Source organism: Geotrypetes seraphini, chromosome 2, assembly GCF_902459505.1.
Source record: "Geotrypetes seraphini chromosome 2, aGeoSer1.1, whole genome shotgun sequence".
In the NCBI taxonomy this organism is placed as follows: Eukaryota; Metazoa; Chordata; class Amphibia; order Gymnophiona; family Dermophiidae; genus Geotrypetes; species Geotrypetes seraphini.
In genome coordinates, this window is record NC_047085.1 from 395,253,367 (window position 1) to 395,271,556 (window position 18,190).

Below are 18,190 nucleotides of genomic sequence, written 5' to 3' on the forward strand. Positions count from 1 at the left end.
TCCACCATGCTCAACTCTTACCTCCTCCCATTAGCAGAATTCTTTTTACCCTCCAGCATTGAATATTTGCTTGGTTTGAAATAGTTCTTACTGTGAGCCTATTAAACTAGTAAAGAGAAGGTAAAATTTCACTGTGATAAACATGGAATGTTTTCTAAGTTCATTACACTTATAATGTAGAATGCAAGTTGTCCACACACAACTTTTGTAAGTTAATGTTATTTCAAAAATGTTTTCATATGTGGGGTTTATTATTGAAAAAAGTGTATAAAAAGCTGAAACCATCTAAGGTTTAAAAATCAATACTTAAGAGTAAATAATTTGGAAGAACTAGTAGATGTTAGCCAGTAAATTGAATACCAATAACAATAACAAACTGGTTTGAAAATACTTACAATGTATTTGTCTTCTTTTCTAAACTCAATTGGTATAAGTCTCCTTGAATCTGTTACAAGATTGTGATTTTGTTGTAAATTGTCAGTCATTTTATTCCAAATTAAACATTTTAAATTTGTTTAATTTAATTTGTTAAAATCCGGATTGTAATGAAACAGAAAGTAGACTGGATAAATTCAAACAACTGGAAAACAATTCTGGCTCTAACCTAACAATTACAGGGTTTCTAGTTGCTTCTGAAAGAATTGCCTCCATGGTATTTATATTTTAACAAGTCTTCGTTGTCAGTTTTAAACTATGTACTGTATTAGTATCTTAAAATGCAAAAAATTTCAAACAGAAGAAAATTGGCTCAGAGGAAACAAAGAAAAAACAAATGATGACGCACGAACCCTCTTCCCTTCCCGGAGCGGGGTCAGAATGTCCCGCCGCTATAATCCCAAAATTGCAAAGGGCCACCCAAATCGTTTAGCTTACTAAACGGAAACTCGCTACTTTTTTTCGCACTACCCAGATTTGGGTGAGAAGCCCTCCTCTACCCCAGTAACATCCGGTAACGGGGGAGGGAAGAAAGGAAACAATGAGATGAACGAAAACATTTTCGCGCCACGACCGCGGGGAACTACGGGAGCAGAGCCAAAGCTATGAATGGGCGAGTAGCTAGGGAAGCAGCGTGCGCCAGAGCGAGGCTGAGCAGCTGCCATAGGATCCCGCCATCGACCAACGACAAGCGATTCCCAATATCCTCCCCCCGCCCCTCCTCGGGCGCTTACTCACACACTCATACAGATGAATAGTCGGTGACTCACTCAACTCCCGACCAATAGGAAGCGAGAGTCCCCTTCTCCCCTCCACCCACAGCCTAGGCTCTTACTCATACACTAGCTGTGGCTTTCTGTGCTCCAAGGGCTCTGGGCGGGGCTGCTTTCCACCACTACAACAAATTCTCAGTTGCTGCCACTGGAATGCAAGCTGCCTTTTGGAGTATGGTGAAGGACTTTTGGCCCAGAGCTCCCGTATAATCAGACCACCTGAAATTCAAGCACACAGACTCTTTTTCTTAGAAGATGGTACTAGACATTTTATTTTTATTATCTAAGCCGTCTATGGTATAGCTTCGACTGCCCCAGGTTATTTCTAGCGTCAATGCAGCTAGTATAAAAGGGTGTTTTTTTTCTTTTTGTCTTTGTACACCAACGGATACGGAGCATGCTTTCTGTTATATATTTCAGCACTACTTCAACTGATTGGTGGATTATTGATGCAAACGGCAAACATGTTTCCTTAAGATATACGTTCTAGGTGCACTCTATGAACAGCATATTAATTGATTAGATATGAACGTGAAGAGGATTGAGACTGAAAATCGAAAACATGCAAAGTTTTCTTTTAGGTTACTTTTGGGCATTAATTTTTGTTTGGATTTCTTCAAATAATGAAAAGTTAAATCTTAGCTAGTTATATTTAAAAAAAATCGTGTTTCTTTGGTTAAGTACAGTATTTTGTCAGAAAATTGCATGTTTACATAAGACATAAGAAAAGCTGACAATGCACTCATATCCAGCTTAAGCTGCATTATATATGTAGATAGAACATATACTGAGGCAGCCAAGACAGGTGCTGCACAAAAATAGACACAGAATAAGTAAGGCAGGGCAAATAAATAAAATAGTGAATATTAATATATACTATAATAAATACAGACTTCTCATAGCGGATGGCAGAGGCCTTTACAACTCTACATAATATTTTGTTATAGCACATCTAAGTGAAATGCTACAGTTATTCAGTAAAAAAAATACTTCTGCATTCTTTAGCCAGTCTTTTGTTTTATTTGTAATTATTCCTTATCTGCTTCACCCAACAGTATGTACATCGACTATACAGGCTCTATAGAGGTCAAAGTTTATTTAGTACCCTGACAGGAAGGAAATGGGAATGTAAGCAAGAGCTTTTTCCTTGTGATATGTACCTTATACAGGCTTGCAAAATATATAATTATAAAGCTCAAAAACATTAAGTTTACCTTTATATTTTAAACTTATATTTGCGATTCACTAACCTATTAACTAGACATAAAATAAGACTGTTGTTAAGCTACAATTATTCCCATGTTTGGGCACACTTTAATATACTTTAGTTCCAAGGATGAATATAGTTTAATTACTAACACCTATCCATTTATCAAGCCAGAGTATACACTAAATTCATATATTCAATTAGGTCAATAGTCCACTCTGGAAGATTATCATTGGTGCAATGTTTATTGTTTTCTGCTTTAAATTGTATTTTAAAATTGTAGGAGACAAGAAATAGCCAGAAACATGTTTGAAAATAAAGTATAAGACCTCTTCTTTAATAGTACACAAACTCAGGTCTTGATGCTCAAAAATCCCTGTTAAAATCCCATGTCCTGTTGTCCCACTAAAATTTCTGATCTGGAAATGGCGGGTGATAATCAAAAACCATGCATAGAAATGAGTTGCTCCAAAACCCCTTAAAAAACTCCTTGTTTGAGAAAGTAGTTCACACATGCGCACAAAAATTTCCTGGTAGAGGCATCCATATGTGCGTGCTTCCAGAAAACTGTTAACAGTGTGCGTCCATTAGCACCATTGTCCTGGGGGAGGGGGCAGGCGAACCATAAACCTTGAAAGTAGCTCAAATATTATTTTTTTCCTGCCTTCCTCAGAATGCACTACTTTTCCAGAGAAACCATCCACTCACAGGAAAGTAAAAAATTGAAGCAGACAAAAAAAAGATATTCCTTTTCATTTTGACCCCCTGCCATGCTATCGGTATTTTGACACTTGTAACAAACCTATGAGTTGCACCTATAACACAAGCTTGTTCACATGCTATCCAGCATGCCATTAAATTTTCATTATTAAAAGTCTGCTCTAAATGCTTTGCATCACCTGGCATTGTCTGGGCATCGCCTGGAGTGGCCCTTTAATAATTATGCGCTCATTGTAATACATTTGCATACTATTCTTGGAGGCTGTTGTGGAGCATGGAAAAGACCAAATCACTTTGGTGCATTGGAAGGATGAAGTACTTGTTCTATATAGACTGTCTGTAACTAGTTTTAAATGCACCTTAAAGACACGGTAAGTTTTGAGCATCCAAGGCCTCAGTGTCTTCACCTCAACCTTACCAATTATACACCTGAGGTGTTGCATGATTTTACAGTGTACAGTTAGGGGCAAAATAGGAAAACAGGTAGTGCCTTACAATTAAAGTTTTTCTTCCCTTGTTTAGCTCTACTTCCTATTTGGTAGCTTAGATATATTACAAAACCGCAAAAGAGGTTTTTAGCACAGGCTGGCACGCTGAATGCTCTGCGCTGCGCCCAACACTCATAGAGTTCCTATGAGCATCGAGAGCAGCGCAGAGCATTCAGCGTACCGGCCTGTGCTAAAAACATTTTAAGGAGTGTTTTTCTGCAATAATTGAATTATATATGTTTGTTTATCATTTTATGCCTGTTATTATGTAAACTGTATAGGTAATATACAGTATATAAATTTTTAAATAATAAATAAAAATAGCTTTTGCGGTTTTGCAAAGGGGGGAGGGGTTTAGTTTAGTGTTAGACAATGGATTATTTTGGTTTATTTCACATATCTGTCCTACTATAAAATGGCAGATATCAGATTCCTGAAAATAAAATTTAACAAGAACACATTCTTTTGTACTCATGTTGAATGAATCAGCAGAGGTTCTCTCACAATTAACTAGTATCTCCATATTAATAAAAGAAGTTTTAAAAGACTAAAAATAGTAGTTATTTCCAACTTAACACCCCCCCCCCAACAAACTACCATAATTTTATCAGGGTATAGTAAATGTTCACATATCCTCTCCTCAGTACTATTCATCAATTTTTTTGCATTATGAGAAAACCATTTCCAAAGTCTTGCAAACTAATGACATCACAGTTTAGTTTTAATTTAAAAAAAAGCATGACATCATTAGTTTTACAACAGTTTCTTATTATTTGGAGCTGGGTTTACTGTTGGGATTGTATTATTTAATGGATATTTAGCCATATATTAGAGGAGAAGTATTATAATTTACTTTTAGGGCTCCTTTTACTAAGGTGCGCTAGCGGTTTTAGCGCACGCTAGAAGCTAACGCCTCCATAGAGCCTTGCATTAGTATTTTTCATTTAGTGCGTGGTTTGCACGTGCTAATCTTCAGCGTGCGCTAAAAATGCTAGCGCACCTTAGTAAAAGGAGCCCTTAAATTACAGAGAATGAAAATGTATCAGTTACAAAACTATTGTTAGTAAATGGCAAAGTTCAAGTATAGAGTTACAGTAAACATATATTTTAAATACTCATTGAGAAAAAGACTTTACACTTAATCATATTTTCTTGAATTAGGAGCCATATATGATTTACATGCAGATCATTTTATTAATTAAAGGAAGTAATGCAATCAAAACATGGATGTACCTTCAGTATCTAACTAGAGTGTATTTAGTTAAAAAAATTGTAGATGTGGCTAGAACTTTGCAGAAAAAAAGAATATATCCAAATGAATGCAATGCTTACATTATTCAGATGGATTTTGTTTTGTAAAAGCTAATTTGCACGTAAAATAAATTTGATTATTAAACATTAACTTGATGATGGGTGGTGCTTTTAAGAGGAAATACCCAGAAATTCCCTTAAAAGCAAGTGAAATACCTGCAGAAAAGAATAATTGCACATGAGGTAACATTTATAAAATATTTTTGTACTTTCAGAATCTCAATATTAGCAAGCAAAGCAAACAGCTTTTTTGTCAGATTATTTAATAGAGCGCTTCTTGACTAAAACACATCTAGTTGTACTGGAGTGTTCACTAAAATCTAATTTCAGGGTGCTTCAGACACAGTTACTGTATCAAGTTTTCTCTAATATATTTTACAAAATAAATGTGTTTTAAAAGACACAGACTTAATCTGTTTAAATTATTTAGCTAAAATACTTTTTGTTTAAACTAGACATGGACTACTGTACTTATAAATCTGAAATTATAAAACTATCCCAGATTAACAAATTGTCAAGTGTACTATAATTTATTTACAGGTTAATAGCTAATAGATTACAAAACCAGATTACCTATTTTATCAAAATGATACATGGAAAGTACAGCTTGTTGATCATGCAAAGCTTGTATCACAAGTATCCTACCAGTAGTTTAATGTGGTCGCTCACTTGCTTACTGACAAAACAAAACCCTAAACAGTGTTTATATATTAAACATTACCTACCTTTAAAATACTTGTATGAGGAGATGGTATCACAAGTGTACTGTCTGGTGGCATCCAAACCATATCATTGATAACCCAGCACCTTTATTACCTGTGCACTTTATAAACTTTAGTGCAGCTTCAAATATATTACAGATAAATTTCTACTACAAAACAATGAATCCTTATACAGTTTAAGTACACCAATTTTCTTTCTCTCTTTCAGTTTCGATCAATCAGCTATAAGCAACGATCAAGATTTTTCCCTAACAAGGAAATAAGTCCTTAAAATTATTTCCTCAAGGCAGTAGAACACAACGGGAATTTACATGAGTTATATTGAATTAAACAACATTTAGCCATAACATAAAACCTATTAAAGTTATTCGTTGAAATTCAGTGCTGTAAGGCATCTTTTTCTTAATCTTTGGTGAACATTTTATTCATTTTTTTTTTTTTTTTTACCAGAAGTTGCTTAGTCCTAACCCCCTCCCCCAACCCATCCATTGTAATCTTGATCAATGTAGAATATTATGAATGGTTCCATGACTCAAATGAAAAACATTTTATATATCAAAAGAACTGTGCATCCACCCTCGTGGTTGTGGACAAATGGAGTTGTGTGTCATGATTTTGCTGTTTCGGCGAAGTATAGCCCCAGTACCTCCATCTACCGATTGTAGAAAAGACTTACAAATGCAAGCATATCCTTGTTTCGGCGCTACTCTTTCACCCACTTTTCTTGCTCTCCCCTCCCCCCTTCACTCCTTACCCACTGTCGAGTCACCACCACAAACAGCGAGGAACACGATTATGTGGGGCTCCTCAAACAACGAAAAGACCTCGCCCCCTTCCCCCTTCTTCAGGACGCAACCAATTGGAAGCCTTCTAGAGCCACCAAACACGAAATCGCGGGGTGCCCTAGCTGCAACTTGGGACAGCCCAAAGCCATTACTCTGAGAAGGATGTGGTTGTGTTCGCAGCTCTCGCCTCCCCCACCCACTCATCTCCATGCAAAAGCCCAATAAACTGCGAGAGCCACCACCCCTCTGAATAATGCAACTATTGCTCAGCATGCCTGAGGACAGGGGGGGAAGGGACCTCGGATTCCACCCCCGCCCCGGGTTTATTAATAGTGGTGGGGAAAGGAGATTCTCGGGGGGGAGGGACGGGGACTTATTTTTCTGCCATAGCAAACGTACGGAGAAACGGAGCATTTTACATGCCTGCTGTTATGCTCCTTGCACGTCGCACCCAGCCAATGAAAAGATGCTCCTGGACGTGAAAAGGAAGATCTTGAACAGTTAATATTAAATATATGCGGGCCAGGCATTGGGAGACCGCAGTGCAAGTGTTCAGCCACCCACCCAGAATGTCCCCTCCCACGCGCACGCCAACCCCCTCTAAAAACTTGTCCTGCTTCCTCTCTCCCTCCCTTCCGGCTTGCTCGTCCTCTTTTTTTTTTTTCCTCCTGCCTTTTCTCTAAATCTACTATCTAATTGAAGCGCTGGGACTCCTCACGTGAGAAATTGATTTGTAGTTTGAACACGTGGCTCATTCAAAAACCGGAATATTAAAGTGATTTTTCTTTCTCCCTCTTCCTCTCCCCACTCTTAAGATTTTATTTAGAGGCGGCGCCTGCATTAACGTAGTGTGACATTTTCACAGTCAGCCTGCCAAAGGGGTTCGGGGAGGGGGGAAGACAAAAAGTAGTTTTTTCCTCCTCCTCTTTTTTTCCTTTTTAAGCCCGCCATCCTACTCATAAAAAAAACCCCCAACAACCTGGGTTTCTTTTCTTTTTTCTTTCTGCACATCCGGAATATAGAACAACAACAATAACATAAAAAGGACAAACTTACTGTGTGCGGGTTTTAAGGGGGGGAGGTTTCCAAATAATACCCCCTCCCCGTTTTTCCCTTTAGACTGCTGCTTTGGTTTCCCCCCCTGTCATCCCACTGCCTCTCTTTTGGAGTGGGGGGGGGAGATTTGTTTGCAAACGGTGCAGAGTAGATCAGCACACACACACACACTCACTCACTCACACACACACATACATACATACGCACGCACGTTTTTTTTTTTTTTTTTTTTTTTAATTTCCACCCCCCTCTGCCTTGTAAAAGAGAAAATGAATAAGCTGTACATCGGTAACCTCAGCGAAAACGTGAGTCCTCTGGATCTGGAAAGTGTCTTCAAGGAGTCGAAAATACCCTTTAGCGGCCAATTCCTGGTGAAGACGGGTTATGCGTTTGTGGACTGCCCGGACGAGAGCTGGGCGATGAAGGCCATCGAGGCGCTGTCAGGTAAAGGCCCGGGCGGCGGTAGCGACAGCTCCGGACCCCGACTGAGGGGTGCGGCAGGCTGGCGAGGGAGCGCGGGGTGCGTGGCTGGTGGCGGAGCAGGGGGTGGGGGTGGGGAAGGCGCTTAAAGCACGAGGTGTTTCTCGCTCGGGCCCGGTGGCGGCCCCGCGCTTTTCTTCTCCCTCCTCTCGCGCTGTGGCGCTCCCTTCCCACCCCCACTGCCTGGGGCCGCTACCGCGCTCGGGGTGGAGGGAGGGAGGGGGGGGAAGCGAATCGCCCCTTCCTCTGCCCCGCGGAACTTTGTTTCCGTCTTTTCGGTGCTTTCGCCGCCGAAAACGCCGCACGCCGAGACGTTTTCCGCCCGTGCCGCACAATTCGTGTTGTTTCGGTTTGCGCGCACGTTGTTTTTCTCGTGCTCTGGCTACAGCGCAGGGTCTGTGGGGTGTAGAAGTCTCTAGCCCTCCTCCACCCCCCTCGCGGACGGCGCGTCTCGTGCCCGGTGGAAGCCGCGAGCGCGTCTCTCCAGCCGGCCCTCGCTCTGCTCGTTTACCCTAATGAGAACAATTACAGGGTTTTTTTTTTCTCTCCGGGCTACGGGGAATTCGTTATAGCAAAATGTGGCGGGTTTCCGTGTGACTAGACTCACAAGCATAGATATGAAAATGTGCGTTCCCTGTTGAAATGTGTGTAAGTTGAGCCATGCTTCTGCAGTATGACACGGTGGAGTTTCCTCACGCACGCACCCGTTACCGGGAAATAGTCCTTAGCTTTTCCACTCCGTACCCTGTCGCCCTTTCGCTAACATTTGCCCAGGGTGGGGAAGAAGTGTTGAGCGTGCCGTGGGAACTTGATTTTCTCCACCCTTTTTCATCGCTTTGCTTTATATTTGGCAGGTAAAGTTGAACTACATGGCAAAGTCATAGAAGTTGAACATTCAGTTCCCAAAAGGCAGAGGTAAATATATATCCAGTCTATAATTCTCCCCCTCCTCTCTTTTGCTGAAGTCTGCATGATCTGAACTCCTAACAAAAAATAGCATAGAAATTATTGGAACTTTTCTATTTCGGATTGAGTTGTTATCGTTGTATATAGTATGAGCTCGGTCTAGTTCTTGTGTTGTCATCTGAAATATGCGTTTCTGGCTTAGTGTATTTTAATCCCTTCCTGCTTATGTTTATAAGAAAATTTGGTGCTCTTTGTGGAAATGATTAGTGAATGTTTGGAGGGCAGACAAATTATCAACTTAAAAAGCAAAGGGCATTTTAAAAACAGCTTTTTTGTTGGACGTTAGCAGGACCTGGGATGTTTTATAGTATATCGACGGCCAAGCACGTGAGCTGAGCTTCAGGAGTAAAAAGAAACAAATACTTTGTGTTTACAGAAAACATTCCTTGAAAATAAATTGACAATGGGGATATGGCATGTCTTTGGTTGAAAAAAAATACAGCTCTAGTAGAGAGGAGGTGGGTTGCGTTGGGGGAGGGGCGGATCTTGGGGCGACGGCCAGTCTACAACTGCAATGATTATTATTATTATTAATTTTTTTTTGTTTTGTTAAGATCGGATCAGTCAAAGTACTGATCAGAAAACGATGACTTTTTGTTGGAAAATACAGGTTTCTTGTAAGTTCTCTTTTTCAAGGCAAACAGGGTTTGGCCAATGTGTGTAGCGCATGTGGCCTTATTTGAGTAGGCCTTGCAGAAAGAAGCTTAACTGGTTTGTTTAACAATTAATTCAATTTGGTTGTTTGTCTTTTTTTAATACTTTCAGCGCTCCCTATTCCTTGGCATTGTATAAATCCTACAATTTCTTAAAGGATATAGTAAAAATAAGCTGTAAACTTTGTGATCGATTTTCCTGCTTAGATGCACATGGTCTCTTTCCGCTGACAGAAGGTCCATACTAGAGACAATTTTGAAACAATGGAGTTGTATTTTAATGAGCTCTAACGTGGATCTTTGGTTTAGCACTTTTCACCTCGAAATGTAGCTCAGGGATATAACCTGTAGTGACTACCTTGATTATTTTGTGTTATTTTGCCACCTTTGTTAGCTTCCTGTGGACACAGGATCTGTACATATGTGGGGTTTTTTTTCTGGCTTATTACAAGAAACATTTTACTCCACCTTTAAGCCAGATAATCCATTAACACAATTTAGTATTTGACTTTTCTGTATTTTCAGGCATGCCCTTTCATTTTACTACAGTGTTGCAGGCATAATATCAGGCGTGTGAGGCATTCCTTAAGCTGGTATGTTGTCTTATTTTTGACAGGATGCTTTCTGTCTGTATAGTGAAAGTGGCTTTGAGCCTGGAACATATATTAAATAATGGCGACACTGTGTACATGTATATATATTTGAGACTATAAGAAAATAGACTTATTCTGATGAAAATTATTTTTATTATATATATATATGTGTGTGTGTTTACTGTATTTTTAACTCCTTACATATTACATATATGTGAGTGCTTAGTTTCTGTAATATGATGTATAATAGGGACTTTCATCAAAATTTCCAAAATAAGTAACAAAAGCTGGATTCTAGCACTTACAGGGGGGCATTCAAAACTGTCTTAATATGTGCAAAATATAGTTTGAAGATATGTAGCACAAGTAGTAATAAAGGTTTTGAGAAGTACTTTAACACACAAAAACAATATTGGTGTAGAGTAGTTCTAGTTTTTAGTCTGAATAATTTAAATCTGAAAATTAAGTTTCTAGTAAATACTAATTTTTAAAGTATTTTGTGTTGAATCATAATTCTGGATTTTCTTTTCTGGTAACTTGAAACTTACTTGAATGCCTTTACACATTTCAGATTCATGAGAAAATCTGTTCTGGTTTTCAAATTTATAGATGGTGATTTCAGCATGCGTTTATCAGACATAATGTTTTCATTAAGCTTCCCAACCTGGTTTTTCCTTTTGTTTTCTTGTACTGTGCAATACATAAACTTGTATGTAAGTTTAAAATATTTAATATGGATTCTAAATTTCAAGCTGTTCAAATTATTAATGGCTTATAAATTCTGACGTAGACTTGAATTAAGTTTTTTTCATTGATTATACATTCCCCCTTCCCCCGAGGGTATGGCTTTTCTTACCTAAATGTTTGCTCATATGTAGTTCTGGACAGATTTCCACAAGGTAGGGTTTTCTAAGTGATGGCAGCTCAGATTTTTAGGGGAAGTTTGTGTGTGTTCTTTCATTCTGAGCTGAGGCCCACCCAGTATGCTGATATGTCGAAATTCTAGGGTTGTGTTTTTTTATTTTTTTTTTTGGGTGTGTGGAATTTAATGTGGCCTGATTTATCTGTCTTGATTAGCTTCATGCGCTATCTAGTCAATTATTTCTTTTAATGTTTGATTTTTAGATCATTGTGCTTTTTGATTGCTGAAGTTTGCTTATTTTAATAAACAAAATGATCAGTTTCTCAAGAACATAGGGAAATAGTGTATTAGTTTTGCTTTTATTTTTTTATAAAGCATTTTCCATCTTCTTTTTTTTCTGTACAACATTTAATTACTTTGGACATATAGAGCACATCCCTGTTGGAAACACCCTTCCCCCTCCCTTGTAACTGTTAGATTCTTCCTGAGGCTATGCATTATTTGGGAGAAGGGGGAGGGGAGTTACTAGTAATCTATATCCTCATCACGTAAAGGAAGGTCAAGAGGTGGTGTCAGTTAAGGTTGCCCTAAAGTTGAGCTGGGTCTAGAAGACCAATCCTAGTAAAGTGTGCTTGATTTGTTATTCAAACGAAATTCTTAGGCCCAGCAGTCATTGCATTCCAACCCTAGCTGGGCACTTCAGATCTAATGTGGGCACGCCCACGTTGCAGCAATGACCTTTATACCTGCTGTGAAATGCAGGTTGGGAATATGGTGCTTTAGAACGCTTATTGAAGCATTCAAAGGCAATTGAATAGCCACATTGCTATTGAAGAGGGGGTCTGGATAAGGTTTTGCTTCCAGAAGGAGGGATTTGGTGGGAGGAGGGGCAAACTGAACCTAATTCAGGTCAAATAGTTCCTGATTCTGTACTAAAGTCTCAAAGGAATATGAAAAGAATGTTGAATTTCTAGTTTCCAGTGATTTTCTAAATCTGTGGAAGGGTTTTGCAATGCTGCTGCTTAGCCCCCTAGTGACTTTGGTCAAAACTTGGGGAAAGTCTGTGCATCACCTAAACTCCTTTAACCACATAGCTTGCTCTTGCTTTGGAGGTAAATGATAAAGCTTGTTTGTAGGAAATGTGACCTGTCTTGCTATTCTGTGGTCAAGCAGCTGGTGTTCAGTGGGTCGGTATACATGCTGCAGTCTGGTTGTGTATATAGCATATCATGTGGGGGTGGGCGATGGATGGAGGGTTGCACATTGAGCCAGTCTTTGTGAGCCTTTCTTTAAGCATTGTCAGAGCTGTCTCTTCAACTACACCTAGAATCTGCAGGACTTCAGAGAAAGGGAGCTAATAATATCTGAGGTTTAAAATTGTTTGCCCTTTTTTAAGCTGAGACCAGGGAAACTTCCTTGTTGCATTTTAAAGAGATGTAATTCTAAGTGGTGGCACCTATGGTGGTTCCTCATATTTTTTTTTTTGCTTGTTTTCCCTATAAATATGGAAATATGAGGGAAAGGGTGCACATTGACAATTTAGAGTATGAATGATTTGTTCTAAACATTTTATTGGTGGTTTTAAATGTGGTGGTTTGTCAAACTGTTCATTTTTATTTGGTGTAAGTTGTTTTTGTTTTTAGTAATTTTTAATTAATAGCAAAATTTAAATTCATAGTTCAATGCCCTTCATCCTTTCCAAGAATCTTGAACCTCTGATACAGTAATGAAAATAGACATGAGCTAGGATTTTGGCCAGCAAAAACCAAAAAAATGACCCCAAAATATCCACAGAGAAGAAAATCCAGAAGAAACCAAAAGAAACTCTGTGGAATGACGATGTTCCATAATGGAATTTATTTGAAAATGTCAAAGTTCCAAAGGTACACTAAAATCATCCACATAAAAGTAAAGTAATCCACATAAAAGCCTTAAAGGACCTAGTCCGCTAGGCATGCAGGACCCAATAAGGTCTGCGTTTCGACAAAAAGTCTTCTTCAGGGTTCCCTGGGGGTCCTATAATGATGAATACGTGGGAAAGCTAACATGTGGTGAGCCGGAAGTGATTAGGGTAACTAGTAACTTTTCTGCTATTCATGTTCCTGCCTTAGTAAGTTGTTAAATGTACCACCTTTTTGTGTTATATCTATCATAGCTTCCCTGGCAACTTGTTATATGATTTTTCATTGTTAAAAGTACAAATTCATATGTATTCTAAGCTAAAATGCATTTTAGACATGTTAAATAACCATATGCTGTAGAGAATTTTGTTTCAAATACTTAGAACTTTTAATTTTAATTTTGCAGGGTGCCTGATATTATCAAATCTAATTTAGTCACTAAAAAGCACTTTGGGCCTGTTTTACAAAGCTGTGCTAACGGCCTCGAAGTCCATAGAGCTTCGGGGCTGTTGCTACGTGGCAGCCGCTAGGGTGGCTTTGTAAAACAGGCTGTTTGTTTTAAAAACAACAAAAAACCAAACCTTTTTAGTCTGTGATTGTGATTAAATGGCTTAGACCCTGTCTCAATGGAGAACATTGATGATTCATCAAGCCTCTATGGAGAGACTTTGCTTTACTTCATTGGACTCTATGCAGGGCAAATTATTTTGCACGCGCTGGACACACTTTTGCGACACCTTAACACATAGAGCTCGCAGCAAATTATTGAACATCTGAGTTTATTGTGGGGAATACACTGGAATGGATTTTGAGTTTTTCTTATGGTTTGGTTCAGGTTGTGGGAAGGGGGGTGGGGGTGGGGGAGGGTTTCAGACGACAGGTGAAGTTGTGAAGTGTACTGGTACTCATTCTTTCCCATGTACACCTTGTATTCTGACTGTTTGTACATTATGCTGAAAATGCAATAAAATATAATATGAAAAAAAAAGGGTAGGTCTCTTCCCCTCTCACCATGGTTGAGTTTTAGTAAATAAATATTCTAACTAGTTTTGAAGAATACAAACTATTTTTAAGCATTTAGATCGGGGGCGAGTGGGGGGGGGCAGAAAGAAGGAGCAAAAACATGTAGTGGCTGTGTTGTATATGATCAAATGAAATTGTTGCATTTTTACCTTATAAGAACATTGTTACTGGTAAATAGTAGTATAAATGTGGTATGTTTAAAAAAATATTGAGCATAGTGTTATTTCAGAATGTATTGGAGACAATTACAATGTCCAAGCAGTATACACTATTAATATAGTATGAGAAAAGATGATGCTTCTAGCCTTTGTCAGGTCTATTTCCAGGCCAGTTCTAATAAAATTTGGGATTTTGGAAATTAAAAAAAAATTTTTTGTTTAAATGTGTAACTTCAGTTACATTTTTGTATGTATTAGAAACCCTGATAATTAATTGAGGCACACAGGAATGCCTTCCTTTCTGCTCCAACAAATAGTGCAAAACCTTTTGTTCCTAAGAGAGATTTCTAGCATGCTATGTCACTGTTGCCTGTTTTACAGAAATCACCTTTACTTGCTTGTCCTAGTAGAACAAAAGGTGTACACCCATTGTTCTGTTTGTTGTTCCAAGAAGTTAAGAAAACCCCTATGGACATTTCTAATTATGTCTAATTCTTCTAAGTAGGTATTATCATTGAATATGGCATAGTGATACTGTTAGTATCCTTATAGAACATAGCAGATGTTGTAGCTAGGCAACTTTTTAAGCTTTTTTTTTTTTTCCAGTGGTGAACCCTAACATCCAGCACATGCAGGTTGACAAGTAATTCATCTCATTGCAATAATTATTTAGGATGGGATATAGCAGATTCTGTTTTTGCTGTTGAGATTGTGATCAATAAGTGTGTCATTTTCTTTTTTTAAAGTTTAATATTTTTATTAACAGTTTTCAACAACAATACAATATTCATTAGAACAATCACATTTTAAAATGAAAAAGCTGCTGCTTGGTGGATCCCGTCTCTGGAGCAGTCTGAAGTCAGCTTAATCACATGAAACTGACATAGTTCTCGCTCCACCTCCTGAGTATAAGATGGCTGAACCCTAAAGTGGCAGGGCAGCATTTTACCCCATTCTATAGTAAGCTTTTTGTCGGATTTAATCCCAGGGCTGTTCATTGAAAGGGCTTGCTTATTCAACCCCATATATAGCACCTAAAAAACCCCCCAAACCCTACTTTTTCTTGAGTGCCGCAAAGAGGCTATAAAACTATTTGATTATCTACAAATGCTAACACTTCTGAAGTAGCCTCAAGTTGATTTCATCATAATCATTCTTAAATTCCTTGAAAACAGTTTAATTCAAATATGCGTAGACTTGTCTATGATTTGTCTTACAAAATTGTTTCTGTATTTTTGTTTTGTAAGAAAGTAAGTGTTGGGTTAGATTTCAGAATAAATAAATTACACACAATAATATTTATGGGGAAGTTATAAATGTGGGCAACTGTTAAGATGGGCTATTTTAACACACTGTCTGACTTTATGGGATGAGCCCATTTTATGCAGCAATACCTTTGTTAAAATAGCACAACTTGTCATTTTAATGGAATCCCATGTTTAACTTCACCCCTTAATATTTGAGGTTTATTAACTAGAAAACTGTAAATGAGTGCAGGAAAGAGGCATAAGGAGAATGAATATAATTTTAAATATTATTCTAGATCAGTGGTCTCAAACTCGCGGCCCGGGGGCCACAAGCGGCCCGCCAGGTACTATTTTGAGGCCCTCGGTATGTTTATCATAATCACAAAAGTAAAATAAAATAGTTTCATGATCATATGTCTCTTTTGCTATAAATTACAATATTATTATTATTATTATTAAGACTTAGCCAAAAGGAAAGATTTGTAAACTATAAAGAGTTTTACCTCATGCAAAATTTCTTTAATAAGACAATAACTATTTTTTCTGAGGCCCTCCAAGTACCTACAAATCCAAAATGTGGCCCTGCAAAGGGTTTGAGTTTGCGACCACTGTTCTAGATGGTAATGGATCATGAGTTTGTGGGCCCCTGGCCAACTAGCCTATCCCCATTCCCAGCTGCAGCTGCCAAGTATGTAGTTTTAGTATCACATAAAGAACACACTATATATGCAAATGTGTTAAATGTTATACAACAAGTATGTGTATAACAAGTTACTGTTCATGTTATAGGGTATTGACACAAACATTAATAAATGGTAAAAGTCAGGGTTTTGGCAGAAGTTAAAATTTTATCACATTCCTGAAAAACACAACCACTGGACTGTACAGGTAGGCTGCTATACAAAGTCCACCTTGGGGAAGGGGTCAGGGATCCATCTTTGATACTAGTATGTAAGATAAATAAACCAAAATTATGGACGTTTCTCTTAGTTGATCTTTACCAATCAAAAATTTAGGTCAATGACAAGAACATCAACTATGAAATTCAAAAATATTACCTACTGAAATGACTAATCATTTACAATTATTTTAGATCTAAAACTATTTTAGGGGGGGTTGAACATGATTTATCTTTGTAAGTCCATCTGACCTATCTGTGTGAGCTAAGGTCCATAATTCTTGTTGGACATGACATTCAGCAGGTCTGAGCTTAGAAGTTTTTGGCAAGATTGAGCAGCATGTTGAGATGACTTAAGGTGATTCTACTTTTAACAGAAGGATCTCATGAAACCCCCCCAAAAAACAAAGACTGGAGAATCAAAAAAATGATAATTTATTTCCGTGTAATCTTTTACAGAAAAAAGAGTTTCCAAGTTAGGAGCCTAAAACTATTCCAAATGTTTCCAGAAGCTGTCATTTTTGTGTTTTGAAAACCAAAGGGTAAATATTACTGTACAGCATGTTACGTAACTCTCAAGCCTGAATGTGGCTGGAAAACTGCAAAAGAAGTGTTTTTTTTTTTGTTAACACTGCTTATTAACTCATAACATACATTTTCTCTTTCTGGCAATCTAATCATATTAAAACAGTTCCAATACTTCAGAAAAAAGATGTTTGTCACCTCCTGTTCATTCTCCTCTTGTTCCAGACCCGGTGATGTCTCCTGTCTGTCCACAAATATCCATTGTTGTCTCAACTTGGTAGTGGTTCCTTCCTGATTATTCTTATGATTGAAGAAGCAGTTCTATATTTTTATAAAAATATTTGTTCTTCACCCTGGCTATTATGTCTTCATAAGAACCTTTATTTTAAAGACTTCTGTAAAGTCATTTCAGATTTTTCTTGAATTTTTTTTCCCTTTCAGTTTTTTTAGACAATTTCTTTCATCGAGAAGTACTATACCCCACTTTTATTTTTTTTTTTTTTTTTAATTCTTCAATAAGTGTGTTGGGGGGGAGACTATGTCAGGAAATACTTTTCCACAGAACAGGTGGTGGATGCCTGTGGAAAAAGGATGGAATCCAATTAAAGCAAATGATTTAATATCTGGATTGAGAGATTTGATGGCAGTTTCAGAGGTTGGGAAGTAAGACCAATGCTAGGCAGATTTCTATGATCTGGGTCTCTTAAACCAGAACCCCTCCAAAGAAAAGCCCTGATCAGGATTAAGGCTGGAGTGGGCTTTGGTGACTCCAGTAGTTGGGCAGTAGGGGTGATGATGGACAGACTTCTATGGTCTGTGCCCCAAAATTAGTAGAGAGGACAGAGATGAAATTATATTGTGAAGAAGTGGAACCTGTGCAGAGTGTAAAGATCAACTCTGGCCACCTTGTTGGGCAGACTGGTTGGACCGTAAAGGTCTTTTATCTGTTGTCATCTACTATGTTAGACTTTTCTGTGCTCTCACTTTTAGCACTGTCCATCTTTGTTCAATTGGTACTCAGATTATTTAGTAGGTTCTATGAAGCCAAAGACTTCATGCTAGGTTGTATTAATTTATGGACATTCGCCATGAATAGGAAAGTAGACTCTGCTGGCAAAAAATGAATCTTGGTATCATCTTGTTTGCCCATTTGTGCCTGGTATGCTTTTACAGATGTTACTTGTCTGTCTTCCGCTACCTTTAAGGTCCCTTACATCCATGCTTCAATTCTGTCACTGCACATGGCAGAATTAAAGTAACTTTTCATTGAAAAAATATGTTTACAAATCTGGAAACTGAAAAAAAAAAAAAAAAAAAAAAAGCAGTAGTTCATTTTTATCTACCTTATCAGACATACTACTTTACAGATTTTTGTTTCTTCTGCAAA

At 38.0% G+C, this 18,190-nt stretch overlaps 1 protein-coding gene across 3 annotated transcripts in view; it reads left to right on the forward strand.

The window, feature by feature from the left end:
- Nucleotides 1-7,136: 7,136 nt before the first annotated feature.
- Nucleotides 7,137-18,190, forward strand: part of IGF2BP3 (insulin like growth factor 2 mRNA binding protein 3) — a 279,076-nt gene continuing 268,022 nt past the window's right edge. Inside the window, exons 1-2 of one of the 3 annotated variants that reach the window (XM_033930871.1) lie at nt 7,137-7,941; nt 8,832-8,892. In XM_033930871.1, the coding sequence (XP_033786762.1) occupies nt 7,767-7,941; nt 8,832-8,892 (236 nt within the window). In that variant the 5' untranslated portion in view covers nt 7,137-7,766. Of the gene's footprint in view, nt 7,942-8,137; nt 8,626-8,831; nt 8,893-18,190 lie in introns of those variants that run through there. The other 2 variants (XM_033930872.1, XM_033930873.1) reach the window with 2 other exon arrangements.